The 16,671-nt window shown below is 37.9% G+C and overlaps 1 protein-coding gene across 6 annotated transcripts in view; it reads right to left on the bottom strand.

Annotated features, from left to right (window-relative positions):
* Positions 1 to 15,443: 15,443 nt before the first annotated feature.
* Positions 15,444 to 16,671, bottom strand: part of LOC140479668 (nucleoprotein TPR-like) — a 152,657-nt gene continuing 151,429 nt past the window's right edge. For all 6 annotated transcript variants that reach the window (XM_072573618.1, XM_072573620.1, XM_072573619.1 and 3 more), the window contains one exon: positions 15,444 to 15,640. In XM_072573618.1, coding sequence (XP_072429719.1) covers positions 15,588 to 15,640 — 53 coding nt within the window. In that variant the 3' untranslated portion in view covers positions 15,444 to 15,587. The remainder of the gene's footprint in view (positions 15,641 to 16,671) is intronic.

Here is a 16,671-nt window from a genome sequence, read left to right as displayed (position 1 = left end):
ACCAATCAGGTAGCCCTTTGCTGTAATGCACCCAAAGCAGCTATATCTGTTCTTAAACATAGCAATCAAAACTACAATTTATATTCCAGCCATGGTCTCACCAATGTCCTGTATAATTATACCCTAACTTTCTTGCTTTTGTATTCCAATTCCCTTGAAATAAAGACTAATATGCTATTGGCTCTCCTAATTGCCTGTACACCTGCATACTAACCTTTTATTTTCCTTCTGCGAATATATTAACATACCTCTGAATGTCAAGAAATAAAACTTCTGTATTCTTTACTTCTTAGTCCAATTCCTTTACAATAAATGACAAGCTATTGTTTTTTGAACTGCTTCCTGTGCCTGAACAACAACTTTATGGAGGGTGGGGAACATCAAAGCAATGCTTGTCAGATTGTTACTTCTGTCAACAGGCAAATTTCACATTGTAAACATGGAAACATCTTCAAATGAGTTAAAAAATGCTCATTTGCTGGATAGAAACTACGGTAAATTTCCCATGAGATTGCATTGGAGGCACTGAGCCAAGATTCTTCAGGAATGGCCGTGGGAATAACAAAATGCATGTTCTGGACTCAACCCACTGTGGTTTGTGTCTTGGGTCTACCCCTCTAAGCAATGGGTCAATCTCTAGGCTGCTTAAGGAAGAGTCCTACAACTAGCAGTCTTGAACCAGAAATGGGATTAGTCCTTTTTTTTTATTCTAGCTTTCAACATGACCCAAAGTTAGCTTGCAAATATTGCAAGCAATTAGAGTGGCCAATGTATTCTGATGAGGAGTCACTGGACTTGAAACGTTAATGTTCTTGAAGCATATGACTGTATAGACACAAAAAGATGGTTTCTCTTAATTAGGAGGCCTAGGCCATTGGAGAACAACCTCTGGATAAAGTGTTGATGAGTTGGACTGAGGTGAGGGAGGTTGTGGCTCTTTGGACATCTCTACTCCAGAAGATTGTGGTTGACTATTTTTAAGACTGAGAAAAACAGATGTTTGATCACTTGGGAAATCAAGGGATATTGGCATGAAAACAGATTTGGGACAAGCTTTAGTATTGAAAGTCACAGCAGACTCAAGGGATGGTGAAATTACTTCTATTCCTAATTCTTATGTTCTTAATGTTTAATTATTACAATCTTCAACAAGTCAGCCTGGACATCTGTGAAATATCCAACTCAGTTTGCAACCAGGGTGTCCACCGTGAAGTTGAATTTAATTCATTTTCCATTTATCTACTGTATGAGTAGCTCATTCAAAAAATTGTTCTACTTCAAAACAGATTGTTCCTGCTCCCAGCACAAACCCAAAAGGGGTAAGACAAGTACTGATGTTGAAAATGTTCCACCTCTTTGAAAGTAAACACTTGACTTTTCAGTAAAGAATAAAAACAAAAATCAACTCTGCTGACTTCCGACAAAAGAATTTGTATCCGCCTAACACTCTCATCTTCTCTCTCTTCAATCTGGACCTACTTGAGGAATCAGTAAGATGTTGCAAATTCCTAATGGTGGAAAAGTAGTGCTGGTAGTGTCATGCCCAATCCATTGATAAGAGTTACAAAGAGTGTGTTTTATTCCCAACAAAAGGATTGTGCTTTTCATAAAGAGTGCTCATTTGCACCACCTGAGACATTTTCAGGACTAGGAAAGGAGATTACTATCAGTGATCACCATCTTGGGATTAGCTGAATAGCCTTAGTCAGTTGTGGAAAGGTTTCAAAAGGACAATGCTAAGCAGAATATCATCAAATTCTGCCTAATTAAAAACATTATCAACGTAACATTGCTCCAAAGGGTAACATACTCTGACCTCCATAACTTAATGCCTCATTTGGTGACTATGAGGAGAATTTATTTACACAGCAGGACATATATTAAAGCCACTCTTCTAAGCACTAAAATGCATTTCATTTCATAGGTGACCACTCCTGCTTACTTGCCCCAAAGCAGACATGATAGTAAAGTAACAATGGTGACCAAGTTATCAGAAGCATTCAGAAATCAAACAACAACTACTGCAGGTAAGACAGACGATTTAGTGGCTGCTTCCATTGTACGTTAAGAAAATTCATACATCAAAAAGTAATCTGATTCGCGATTGCTCATTATTATTAAGTAATACTATACTTTAAAAATATAATCTTGAGCTTATGATTCAAAGAATAGCAGTGATGTTTAATGCACTCAAGATAAAAATTGAATCGTATAATTGTAAAGGTATTGCAAGAGCAGAGAATAGAAGTGCAGAAATTTTTAAAGGTGGCATGGCAAGTTGAGAAAGCAGTTAATAAAAGACACAGGAACATGAAGTATATAAAAGAAAGGCTCAAAGAGGATATGATAAATATATATAAAACATTCTCTTAGTTTAAATTGAAATGTTTAATCTAATTCTGGTACCATCTATCGGAAGGGCATGAAAGTATTAGAGACGTGCAGAAAAGTTTAATGGGAATGATCCAGGAATGAAGAACTTCAAGTTAAATGGATAAATTGGAGAAAGAGTGTTTTTCTTCCAGAATATATTTCACAGAGGTGTTCAAAATCCTGAGATGTCTCCAGTAGTTTGGGAGAAAAGGCTTCCATTGGCAGGAAAACTGAGAACCAAAGGATACCATGTTAAATGATTCACAAAAGAAGCAATGTGACATTAGGAAAAGTCTTTTCAAGTAGGGGATAGTTAGGATCTGAAATACTCTGCCACAGAATATGTTGGAATGGTGGTTTCCAAAAGAGAAATTTGTCAGGCTACAGGGAGAAAGCAGGGAGTGGAATTTGCTGACTTGTTCTTGCAGAGAAGTAGCATTGACCAAATGGGCACTTTCTATACTGCAGTTATTGTGATGTGGAGCATTAAAATAAATATTTTGATTTCAAGTTGTTCCATGACATGTAGGAAAATTGATTTTATGGATTAGCACCAGAAAAATAACTTTAAAAACACTTTGTCCTTGTAGAAACTCAAACAATTTATTAGCATACATCAAAAGGGATGTACTAACCTGATATACCCTGGTCTAGACGAGAATTCACGCCCACATATGTGGTTTAGTGTCTTCAAGTTGTTCAAGGTGATCACCATTACCATATTTTTATGGAAACTTGAAATGGGAATGTGGCCAGTGCCTCCCGCTTGCCAACGATGGTTATTTTGAACAATTAGCTATCAAGACTGAACCAATAAATATGTAAAATAGTAACTGCTGCATATACTTTGCACATCTGACAATAACTTTGGAAAGACAAGCAAGAGTTGAAGTTTTAAGTCAAATATGACTCATCTTCAGAACCCAGCTTCCAAAGTAGTAATATTGGATTTGGAACATTAACTCTGTTTCGCTATCATTGATGTGCGAAGATTTGCTGAATATTCCCATTTTGTTTTTATTTAAGATTTCCACAGTATTTTGGTTTCCATTGAAACAAAGATTTGTTTTAAAAGTTACTAATAAGTAATTAGAAATGAAAATCGATAAAAACCTGAATATACTATGGTGGGTTGAGAGATGAGATAATTTAAAAAGAAAAACTTGGGAAATTGTAATTGTACTGAAAAACTGGAAGGTGGTAGCGTTACCCTTAAAAATAAGAAAATTGTGGGCAGGAATTTTGACTTTTTTTGTAACAAATTCAAGTTCACACACTGGAAGAAATTTTCAGGGACAATCAGCATTTCTAAAAGCATAAGTTATTGATTAACTTCAGATTTTTTCAAAGATATCAATGAGAATAAGTGGAAAAGTGATGAATGTTGTATATACGACATTTCAGAAAGCAGTTAAGACAGTGTTACGAAAATTCAAACAACATGTAACATTAAAGGAAATATAGTAGACTACTATATTAGACTACTATTTAAAATAAAAAGGTAAAGCTAAACTTGTTAAGATTTGAATAGCAGGAAACAAAACAGTTTTTAGCCTAATTGACAAATTATTTAGACATAACAGAAGAATCCTTTGGAATTTGGCAGTTACTAAATCAAGATACCTAGGAACCTGTGAAGAAATTGTCACAGAGCTCAAATGATATATTCTACTGCAAAGAAATGTGAAGCAGTGCATTTTGGTAAAAAGACCAACATACTCTAAGTGTATTAACAAAGAGAAACTGAAAAATGCAGGAGGCATCAAGACTTTAAAGTAATGGGGCACAGATAGGAAATGCCGGAGAAAGGCAAATTTTCGGATTTAAATAAAAGCATTTTGTTTTCAATGATTTATATATCAATAAAATGTGGGTAATTTCTTAAAGTTTAGAAATCTGATTCTCACATTAATTCATAATATGTATAATTTTAGACCATCTTAATGATCCCAATTTGTGTGATAAGAGACCTTCAGATGCTTTGACAACTATACAGAATGGAACTACATATATTTTTAGAGGTAAGTTGTTAAAATGTTTCAGAACTGAAATTGCAACTTGTAACAAAATACATTTCCGACAAAGGGCTCACATTAATTGAATATTTCTCTTTGGATTCTGACAAGGCCAGATATTTGCAAATGTTTATGCTTTAGTTTCAAATAACTTGCATTTGCAGCTACTAGTGGTCTGCTGATATAATGTTGAACTAGCAATTGAGTTAATTCATTCCAATTCCATCATACAGGTTCTGGAATTGAGCTCAATAAATCTAATCTCAGCCAGCACACAAAAATAACTCTGAAAACTGATCTTTGACCTCATTTACACCTTCATGTTCTCTCCCCCATATCTTGCAATCCTCTTAGTATGCAAAAAAAAATTGATCTTTGATTTGAACATATTTCATTCATTTTTACTGGCAGCAAATCTGGATATTTACACTCTGCCTTCTCTTCTAAACTACTTACATGTGGACATATGGAGTAGTAGCCACTCAATCTGTTCAGCGTACTGTCACTCAACATGGTCATACTCCTACTTCTGGTAACCTTTAATCCCCTTGTTCATTGAAGATCTGTCTACCTCTATGCAAGGACTCTGCTTCTACATCTTTTCAGGAACAATGCTCCAAAGACACTCAAACCTCTTCAGACAAAAAAAAATCCTGTCTAAGGTATTAAATGGATGACCCTTCTTATTTTGAAACAGCGACACCTAGTTTGAAATTCTCCCACAAGAAGAAACATCCTTTCCACATCTGTGTTAAGACCCGTCAGGATTGTACATTCCAATCAAATCACCTCTTACTTTTCTGAACTCCAAAAGCTTGTCCAACTTTTCTCCATTGCTTTTCTCCTTGCTAGATATTAGTCTAATAAATCTCTGAACTGATTTCCATGGCATTTGTAACCCTTTTAAAATAAGGTAGTGCTTACCATACAGTATTCCAATATCGTCCCTCCAATACTCTGCACAATTTTAAGTATGATCTTGCTACTTTTTTTGATTCAATTTCCCTCACAATAAACAATAACATTCTATTAGTTTTGCTAATAACTTGCTTTCTAACGATTTGTAATTCATACGCTTGGATAGACAAATCCCTCTGCATCCTCTCACCATTTAGATTTTTAATTCTTCTTGGCAAAATAGATAATTGCACATTTTCCCAGATTATACTTCAATAGTTAGATCTTTGCCCACTTAAACTACCTTTATCCTTTTACAGCTTCCTTACACCCTCTTCACAACTTATTTGTGATATCAACAAACTTAGCAACCATACATTTGGTCCCGTCACTCAACTTATCTGGAAATTTTGAAGTATTGTTTTTGACCCCAAAGTCCAAATCGTTAATCAATAGTGGTCCCAGCACTAATCATTCCACCTTCTGAACAGGCACCCATTACGCCCACTCTGCCACCCATGCAAGCTGCTAGCAATGTAATCTGGTTAACTAGCACTATCAGTCTACTCTTGGTCATCAGCAAGGTGACAGTGTTGTAAACTGTACTATCAAATGACACTTGCTCACCGAATAACTTGCTCACTAATGCTCAGTTCAGGTTCGGCTAGGGCCAATTACCCCCAACATGATATAACCTTGGCCTGAACCATGGACAAATAAGCTGAATTTTTGTGATATAAATGTGACTACCTTACAGATTTACACAGCATTTAAGAAATGCCTGAGCAAAATTTGTGTCAATGGGAACCAGAGGTAAAATGCTACACTGTTTGGGGTTATATCTAGCATAAAGGAAGACGGTTGGAGTTGCTAGAGACAATTCATCACAGGAATTGCCAGGAATTGGTGTTGGAGAAACTGTTAGGTCTGAAGGCTGAGAAGTCCCCAGGGCCTGATTGTCTACATCCCAGGGTACTGAAGGAGGTGGCTGTAGAAATAGTGGATGCTTTGATGATTATTTTCCAGAGTTCGATAGATTCAGGATCAGTTCCTGCAGATTGGAAGGTGGCTAATGTTGTAGCAATTTTTAAGAAAGGAGAGAGAGAAAAAGCAGGAAATTATAGACCAGTTAGTCTGACCTCAGTGGTGGGAAAGATGCTGGAGTCAATTATAAAGGATGAAATTACGACACATCTGGATAGCAGTAACAGGATAGGTCAGAGTCAGTATGGATTTATGAAGGGGAAATCATGCTTGACTAATCTTCTGGAATCTTTTGAGCATGTAACTGTGAAGATGGACGAGGGAGATCCAGTAGATGTAGTATACCTGGACTTTCAGAAAGCCTTTGATAAAGTCCCACATAGGAGGTTAGCGAGCAAAATTAGGGTGCATGGTATTGGGGGCAAAGTACTGACTTGGATTGAAAATTGGTTGGCTGACAAATTTGCTAATGATACAAAGCTGGGTGGCAGGGTGAAATGTGAGGAGGATGTTAGGAAATTACAGGGTGACCTGGACAGGTTAGGTGAGTGGGCAGATGCAGTTTAATGTGGATAAATGTATGGTTATCCACTTTGGTGGCAAGAACAGGAAGACAGATTACTACCTAAATGGAGTCAAGTTAGATAAAGGGGCCGTACAAAGAGATCTGGGTGTTCTTGTACACCAGTCAATGAAGGCAAGCATGCAGGTACAGCTGGTAGTGAAGAAAGCTAATAACATGCTGGCCTTCATAACAAGAGAGATTGAGTATAGAAGCAAAGAGGTTCTTCTGCAGCTGTACAGGGCCCTGGTGAGACCGCACCTGGAATATTGTGTGCAGTTCTGGTCGCCAAATTTGAAGACAGACATTCTGGCTATTGAGGGAGTGCAGCATAGCTTCACGAGATCAATTCCTGGAATGGCGGGACTATCTTATGTTGAAAGATTAGAGTGACTGGGCTTGTACGCCCTTGAATTTAGAAGACTGAGAAGGGATCTGATTAAGACGTATAAGATTATTAAAGGATCGGACACTCTGGAGGCAGGAAACATGTTTCCGCTGATGGGTGAGTCCCGAACCAGAGGACACAGCTTAGAAATACGGGGTAGACCATTTAGGACAGAGATGAGTAGAAACTTCTTCACCCAGAGAGTGGTGGCTGTGTGGAATGCTCTGCCCCAGAGGGCAGTGGAGGCCCAGTCTCTGGATTCATTCAAGAAAGAGTTGGATAGAGCTCTCAAGGATAGTGGAATCAAGGGTTATGGAGATAAGGCAGAAACAGGATACTGATTGAGGATGATCAGCCATGATCATAATGAATGGTGGTGCAGGCTCGAAAGACAGAATGGCCTACTCCTGCACCTATTGTCTATTTATCCAGGATATCAATGCACAAAAATCTTAGCATATATATTTTTAAAGCAACCTATTCCGATGTGTCACGACACTGGTCTGAAACAGATGGGACTTGAACCCAGGTCTCATGGCTCAGCACTGCCACTGCACCAGAACAGCCTACGTACCACAAGATAGATATTTTTCTTGTAAATGACAATAGCTTGGTGTGCTTTAAAAAAAAAATCAATTTGTTCAGAGATAAAATTACACTCCTTGGAACCTTGGGCTTCCCGATCCAGAGGTAGGGACACTACCACTGTGCCATAAGACGGCCAGTACCACAGGATTTTGTTAAACCTATTTTTCTAATCAACCTGTTCAGAGTTGTTATTACACCCCTCTCGAGCAGGTAGCATTTGAACCCAGGCCTCTGTGGTCCAGAGCTGAAAATGTGTTTCTGGAAAAGCGCAGCAGGTCAGGCAGCATCCAAGGAGCAGGCAAATCGACGTTTCGGGCATAAGCCCTTCTTCAGGAACCAGGATCTTTTACCTTAAAAGTTCAAAGCAACTATTACAGTTGCAGAGTGTCTGCACCATTTCCAAGATGCCACTGCAGCATCTGTCAAGCTTTTTTAGAGGAACATTTAGAGACCTCTTACCACAGAGAAGGATACAAACAAGAGTTATATGGGAATAATGCAATCTGGTAATTCCTCTCTGAGCAAGACAAACCTGACCTATATGGCGTTAAATCAAAATCCCTTCCTAGCAATACTGTACGTGCACCTATATCAAACAGATTTCAATGGTTGAATGCCATGGCTCACAATCAACTTTAAGATCAATTGGAATGAGCAACATGTGATGCCAACATCCCATGAAAGAAGGAAAAAAAAGTATTAATTCTGCATGGTCTGTCACCAACTTACATATAGGATTTGCATTCTACCTGCCAATTCACTGGCACTAGTTTTTTTCTAACTACTTTTGCAGGTCATTTGTTTTGGACAATTGATCCAAATGGACCATCATTAGGACACCCACGGAGGATTTCTGAAGTGTGGGGAATCCCATCTCCAATTGATACGGTCTTCACAAGGTGTAATTGTAATGGGAAAACATTTTTCTTTAAGGTAAAACATCTCTAACATTTGTTTGAAGTTCTCCTCCATTGCTCACTTGCTCAAACAGACAGATCAGACAGCAAAATAATGGTCTATTTAATATAGTTAAATGCTAGAGCATTACACTTCTGAACATTACACAGTTATTTTAGGTGCCAGTCAAATTAGGTGCCAAGCCCTCAAACTGAGATTTGACAGCCTTCCTGCTAGTTATCTAAATGATCAGAGAAGCACACAGCACAGGCCATTTAAACCTGGGTGATGGCTTTTTCAAAGAGCAATCCAATCAGTTTCATTACCTTTTTATGTATCTATCATTGCTAGACAATTAATCCAGGTAATGTGGGGATCTAGGCTCAAATTCCACCATGACAGATAATAGAATTTAAATTCAATAAAAATAAACTGGAATTAAAAATCAATTCACAAAACTGTTGCCAGAAAAAAACCCATCTGGTTCACAAAACGTCCTTTAGCAGAGAAAACTGTGGTTGTTACCTGGTCTGATCTCCATATGACTCCAAACCCATAGCAATGTGATTGACTCTTAACTGCCCTCTGGACAATTAGGGATGGATGATAAATGCAGGTTTAGTCAGCGATGCCCACATCCTCTGAATGAACAGTTTTTAAAAATCTTTAAATGTTTTTTGAATGGATTTCTACATTTCTATGTAAGTTACTATTTAGCTTGCTTCCCGTATTCTGTCAGTATATTCCACATAAACTTGTTTAACATTGATGACTAACTGCTGGAGATAAGCTGTTTAATGCAATTAATTCTAAAAGGTGCAGTTCACAAGTCCAACAAAATCCGGTTTGGACAGCACGCAAGCAAGAACAAACCGCATCCGAAATGCACAGAACTATCGATCAACAAACAATTTTGGTAGTGGTGGTGCTGATAGGGGGTGGGGGTGGTGTTAGCATTTACTGTACATGTGGGAAATAGAGTCCTTACATTTGAATATCTGCAGGCTAAGCAGGTAAAAGTAGGGTGATTCTCGCTACAGAAGAATAAAGTGGAAAAACAACAGGGAAAAAAAAAATTAACACTTCACTGGTAGTGACCATCTGATGTCAACGGAAACATTGACAATTACATTAGAAACTCCCAGAAAATGGGTCAAAAAGATTTGAAGTTAAAATCTTAAAATTCTGAAAGAGGGAATGCAGATGTTTACATCATAAGCCAGCTAAACCTTTGTTTAACAAACATTTACCATGTAAGAACTTCAAAAGATAACAGTCTGAGGAACATGTATAAAGCATCTCCAGTTAAGGTCAGAAAAGACAACTGTCATTGTGGATCTCCAGACAGAATTTTCTGCTTTACATACATACCAGGAAATGGTCAATCTGTTTGGCGGAGGCAGGGTGGAAGGAGGAAGTGAGAGAGAAAGAGACGAAGTGTGGAGAAATCGCATGTGCAAAACATTTTTAAGTCTCAATGTCATGACTATCAATTCAGACAAAGCGTCAGCAAAGTGCGTATAAGATAACTTTCTTGATCAGCATGTTTTTGGAGCACCAACAGCATTGCTGAAAGGATTGGATGCTGTGGAACACAGTAGGCCAATGTCTCAGGTGGAAACAATTGAATTCTCTTATAAAAAGGTCCAGAGACAGTTCATCAGCACATCTGTTTAAAGTCTTCTACGCATAATCTTGTTTCATCTTCATTCTCTTTTGTTCTGGAGGACTATTATTTGATCTGTCTAGTCTTCCACTCTCACATACCGAACTTTTATTCTTGTCACACCCACCTCTTAGCTGAAACTGATTACTTCTCCAACTTTTCCAAGTTCTATTCAAAGATCAGACCTGAAACATGAACTGTTTCTTTCTTGACACAGATGCTACTTAACCTGCTGAGCATTTTTCCAGGATAGCTTTCATTTCAGATTTCCACCATCTGAAGTGTGTTGCTATTCAATGCTAATTTACATATTCTTTTAAATTGCTTCAAGAAATTATCCAAATTTATTATTATTGCTTGACTGCAGGGTGAACAATACTGGCGATTTCAGAATGGAGTCATGGACAGTGGTTATCCTCGATTGATAACAAGTGGTTTCTCAGGATTGAATGGAAAAATAAGAGCAGCTCTTTCAGTTGCTGCGCACAAAAACAGACCTGAAACAGTATATTTCTTCAAAAATGGTAATTTCATTTTCTGATCATACTTTTACAACAGGAAAGACTCCCAAAGTGATCAACATAAATTGCTCGCTGCAAAGTATTCACACACTCAAATGCTGACTACGCATCAGATATACTTTGCAAGCACCTAATTTTGAGTAATGACACCACTCGGAAACATCTCATGATTGCAGTTTTTGTTTAAAATGCAGAATGAATGTGTAACCTTGCAAGTATCTTTGATAACCAAGATAAATTATTATTCCAGGAGGACGATACCAGAAATACGTGTATCAGCAAAGAGTCTCTACAACTTGCACACAACGCTCTGGCGCCCGAGCTAATTTCGTATTAAGGCGACGCTTCAAACGGAAAACACTGGTTATAAAGACGATTAGATCACAGAAGTCAGATATAACTTTAACCCAAGAATCAGGTAAGATCATGAAACAGGTACATTTTAAACAAGTATGACCTTGCAATATCTGTTGAATACTGGATTAGTGGTGCTGGAAGAGCACAGCAGTTCAGGCAGCATCCAACGAGCAGCGAAATCGACGTTTCGGGTAAAAGCCCTTCTTTGCCCGAAACGTCGATTTTGCTGCTCGTTAGATGCTGCCTGAACTGCTGTGCTCTTCCAGCACCACTAATCCAGTATTTGGTTTCCAGCATCTGCAGTTATTGTTTTTACCTAATATCTGTTGAATGAGAGTTCAGAAAACAAATGTTCAGAAAGAATATCAGATCTTTTCCTCCTGTGCCAAATTTAAATACATTTGTGGAATGGAGAAGCAGTAAATGTTTTTATTTAGAAGAAAATTAAATTGCTGTCTTAATGACCAAGTAAAATAGTAAAATGTAAAATTTAAACTGATCTCAACTAATCCTTTTAAGCTGCTCGCAGAGTTGGTTTTATAAAATGTGATCACCCAGAAAGTAAGATTGCTGAAATCTCCGCAAACTGGAGTGAAGATAATCACCATTCCAAGTTAATTTACGCAATCGTTGGATAATAGCTTTGAAGTGGCTTGATATCTATATCAAAGTGTAAATCACGCAACATTCAAAGTTGACCATGCTCAAATGAACTATACTATCGACAATATGTTGTTTATTTATGATAAACTAGAGCCTCATCTTTCTTGAACTGGGTGTGACTAAAATGAGTCTTATGTTAGTACAACTAATTTCTGCAGTTGGTTGGAAATTGTACATGCAATCCCAAGGTCTCAAGTCTTATTGAACTGCACCCCCCAATATCCTTGTAATGCCAGTTGGTTGCAATCACTGCAGAGACTAAGAACATTGATTTGAAGCTATTTCTGTAAGATTATTCAGTAATTGTAATTCAATAGTGATTCATAAGTAAATTTCTAATGCCACCCATGAGTGGGGGCAACTTGATGGGAAAGAGTTTTTCAGTTATACAGCACAAAATCAAAGAGTCTCTCTGCCAAGGTATAAAGTACCTGGAAAAAAAATGCATGAACCATTTTTCATCTATGTATAGTAATTTCAACACTTTACATAAATTTACTTCATGGCTTTATTTTGAATGATATTCTTTACGAACTTTCTTCCAGCACAACTTTCTGTAGAAATGTCAATTAGAAAGAATTGGCGAGGATTTCCTTTAAGAATCACTTCTGCCGTTTCGTTTCCTAAGCCTGAACGTGCTGAAAAATATGAGTACTTTGTTTTTTCTCATGGTAAGTTTCAGCCTAATGTTTTCATATGGATGTCACAGATAACGAGGTATTTAAAAAGTTAAGGCAATGTTGGGTGGATTCATCGGTTTTCTATATTATTAGATTACATTTGCAAATCACGAATTACAAATGCTGGTCCGGTATTTTAACAACAGAATGAGGGGAAGAAAACAAGTAGCTGCAGACCAGTGTACCTCAATCATAGAGGCAGAGTAAGGTACACAAATTGGAGCAGCAAGTCACAAGCCAATAGATCGAATGGTCAAAACAAAATGCAAACAAAGCATATCAATGTGAGGCCATTCACTCTGAAGCAGAGAATGGCAAATCAGAACATTTTCTTAACGAGACTAGAAACAGAGGAGAAACAACAGCACTTAACTAACCATGTAAACAGAACAAAGTTAGTACACAGGTACAAAAAAATTATTTAAAACAACGAACAGCAAATTGGAGCAGCATTTATTGCAAGAGCAAAGAATTCACATATGAACAATTTAAGAGGTGATGCTTCAGGCTTACAGAGACTAGACTGATCGCAAGGAAGATAACCTAAGACAGTGGTGCATGGCCAATTCACCAGAATATCTCTAGGGCACTAAACATTAAATTAGGATACAAGTTTGCAAAAACAGGACTTGTGCTCCCCATGGAATTTTAACGGTTCCGATGTTAACTAATTTGAAGATTAAATATAGGCAATGCAGAAATTTAAAAATTAAAATTGGAGTTGCCAACTTTTCTACTTGAAAGGAAGTGAAAATCTGGCTGTGGGCGCTTGGACAATTGAAATTTAAGAATGACCAATATGCTTCCTTTGGCAGCTCATTCCATATGTGCATCACTGTCTGTGTAAAAAAACGTTGTACCTCAGATTCCCTTTTATTCTTTCCCCTCTAATCCTACAATTGATGTCCTCTAGTCCTTGAATCCTCAAACCTGAGAAAAAGACGGAGTGCATTCACCCTATCCATGCCTCACCTCTAATGATCTTATACACTTCTGTAAGATCCTCCCCCAGTCTCCTCGGCTGTGAAGAACAATGTCCCAGCTTGTCCAACCTCTCCCTATAGCTCTGACAATAGAGTCTTGGAAAATCCTTATAAATTTCTTCTGTGGTCGTTCCAATTTAATAACGTTCTTCTGATAACAAGGTGACCAAAACTGGACACAATACTCCAAATGTAGCCTCACCAACCTGGTTTATTCTCATGTACTCACGAGTACAGTGAAAAGTTTACAAATTCCTACACACGGTGTCATCTTAAGTATAAAAAGAACAGAATCCTAGGTACATAACAAAAAAATAAGAAAAACAAAATTAAAAAGTTAAACATTGCAGTCATAGAGATGTACAGCATGGAAACAGATCCAACTCGTCCATGGCGACCAGATATCCCAACCCAATCTAGTCCCACATGCCAGCACCTGGCCCATATCCCTCCAAACCCTTCCTATTCATATACCCATCAGAATGCCTTTTAAATGTTGCAATCGTATGAGCCTCCACCACTTCCTCTGGCAGCTCATGCCATACATATACCACCATCTACGTGAAAAAGTTACCCTTTAGGACTCTTTTATCTCTCTCTCTCACCCTAAACCTATGCCCTCCAATTCTGGACACCCCACCTCAGGGAAAAGACTTTGTCTATTGATCCTATCCATGCCTCTCATGATTTTATAAACCTCTATAAGGTCACCCCTCAGCCTCCGACGCTTCAGGGAAAACAGCCCTAGCCCTAGCCTATTCAACCTCTCCCTATAGCTCAAATCCTCCAACCCTGGCACCATCCTTGTAAATCTTTTCTGAACCCTTTCAAGTTTCACAACATCCTTCCGATAGGAAGGAGTCCAGAACTGCATGCAATATTCCTAAAAATGGCCTAACTAATATCCCGTGCAGCCGCAACATGATCTCCCAACTCCTGTACTCAATACTCTGACCAATAGAGGAAAGCATACCAAAGGCCTTTTTCGCTATCCTATCTGTGTGTAATTCTACTTTCAAGGAGCTATGAAGCTGCACTCCAAGGTCCTTCTTACTAAAAAGTGGAAAATCAAAGAAACACAATTAGCAGTTTTACACTACAGTCCATAAACCCCTGCACATGCTGGGATCAACCTCCCTGCCAACCCAGGCTGCCTGTTCTGCTTCCCACTGCCACCACCACAGGAAGTCTGTTCCTGCTCCTACCGATGCTCTGGGCTCCCTGATCCGCTCTCACCACTGGCTTGCCTTGGGTTGACTGCTCATGCTGCTGGCTATCCTGGCTGCACTCTTGACCTCAAAGAGGCTGCAATTCCACTGCTGTCAAGACTTCTGCCTGGGAACACCAGCCACCTTGTGGCCAACTGCCAGAGCCTCTATCTGCTGCCTCCACAATTGAGCTCCCTCCAGAAGGTAAGTAAAGGAAAGAAAAGCGAAAAAAAAACAAAAAGAAAAAGCAAGAAAAGAAGAAAAGCAGTCAGAGTGGATGGGATCCAATTCAGGACCCCTCTTCTGCCGACATCTTGGACTTCAATAGACATCCAATTTAAAACAATTGGTTGAAGTGGTCTAGATCAGAGCATTTCATGATCTACCAGACAAGGTGTTTTATTGATATGCTATCGTTAAAGCATAAGAATGATTAAAATATAAGGAACACCTTTATAATAGTTCTTTTTGTTCAAATTAAAGGGAACACCTCAATTCAATTTTAAATAAGATGCTGTTTGATATCTTCCACTCATTTGATTCTTTTCAATTTAGATAAGTACTACACCGTTGATCCTGCTAACCAGAAAGTCACTGATACAAGAAGAAGTGTAACAAAGGACTTGTATGGATGTGATTAACAATCCAAGAAAAAGTCACGTTTTCAACTCAGCACAAAAGGAAATCATTTTATTTTTCAATGAGAAGGTTACATTGTGACAAGTACCCATAAATGTATGAAGTTGAGAAATTTTAGATCTACTGTAACAAGCCAGTGGCCAATACGCTTCATGGGTATACTTTTTCAATTATGATTTCCTCTGTTTATTCCTCTGCCTGACATTGAATGACTCATACCTATAAATAAAAAAACATGAAAGTAATGAATGGAATATGCGAAACAGTCAACCTTAAACTATATACATGCTTTCCCAAATTTGAAATACTGGTATCAAGAGATTAATGTAAATTTAGAGAGCGTGCAATGTTCTTCCAAAGTCTGGGTTGCTGTTCCTGCACTTGACTGCAAAAAAATGCAATGGAATAAGCAGATTTTACTACCCAAATAAAATCAATTCATTCTGTAAAACTAAAAGTTAGGATTTAGATAGGAATGGAAACATATACTTATTTTAATTCAAATTCTGCCTTAGGATGTTCAAAGAAACAAAGAAAACATAATAAGACGACAACAAAAATCCAAAACCCAGTCCTGGAAGTTGCCAAATTTATGTCAGAATTAATTTGGTTCAAGCCTCCTTTTATGTTCATAAATGTTACCAACTTGATGAAATAGCAAGCACATATCAATTCAAAGGACTTTAAAGTAATGTTTGGAGGTAGGTTGCAGAAAGAGGAGAAATTAGGCTTACAAAGCAGGAGGATATAGCAGCAAGACAGGGCAGCTATTTGATTAATGATACTCAAAGTGGGTCAGAGTGAACAGACATAGAAAAACAGCAGTTAACATAGGCAAAGGGGAAAGAAAACAGTGAAAAGATAAAATTATTGGCTCTTACCTTGAATGCAAATAGTGTTCAGAACAAAATGAGTGAATTAAATGCCACAAAAAAAGGTTCATGGATATGATCCATCAGCCATTACAAAGACAGAGACAGTCACAAGGACATCACAACAGGAAACTAAATATTCAGGAATGAAAAACTTTTTGAAAGGACACACAAGCAAAGCAGCATTCTTAGTATAGGATGGAACAAGTATGTTAGTAAGAAATAATCTCAATTGGAGGCTATAGAGTCCATGTGTATTGAGGTAAGTAATAAATAAAAAGGGGGAAGACGAGACTGAAACAGGTTGTCTTTCAGACCCTGAAACAGTAACTATATAGTGGGACAGACAATAAATCAGGAAATTAGGACATATACAAA

The sequence above is a fragment of the Chiloscyllium punctatum genome, chromosome 7, assembly GCF_047496795.1.
Source record: "Chiloscyllium punctatum isolate Juve2018m chromosome 7, sChiPun1.3, whole genome shotgun sequence".
In the NCBI taxonomy this organism is placed as follows: domain Eukaryota; kingdom Metazoa; phylum Chordata; class Chondrichthyes; order Orectolobiformes; family Hemiscylliidae; genus Chiloscyllium; species Chiloscyllium punctatum.
The sequence above is the reverse complement of the archived record's forward strand: the minus strand, read 5'-3'. Positions and strand labels throughout refer to the sequence as shown.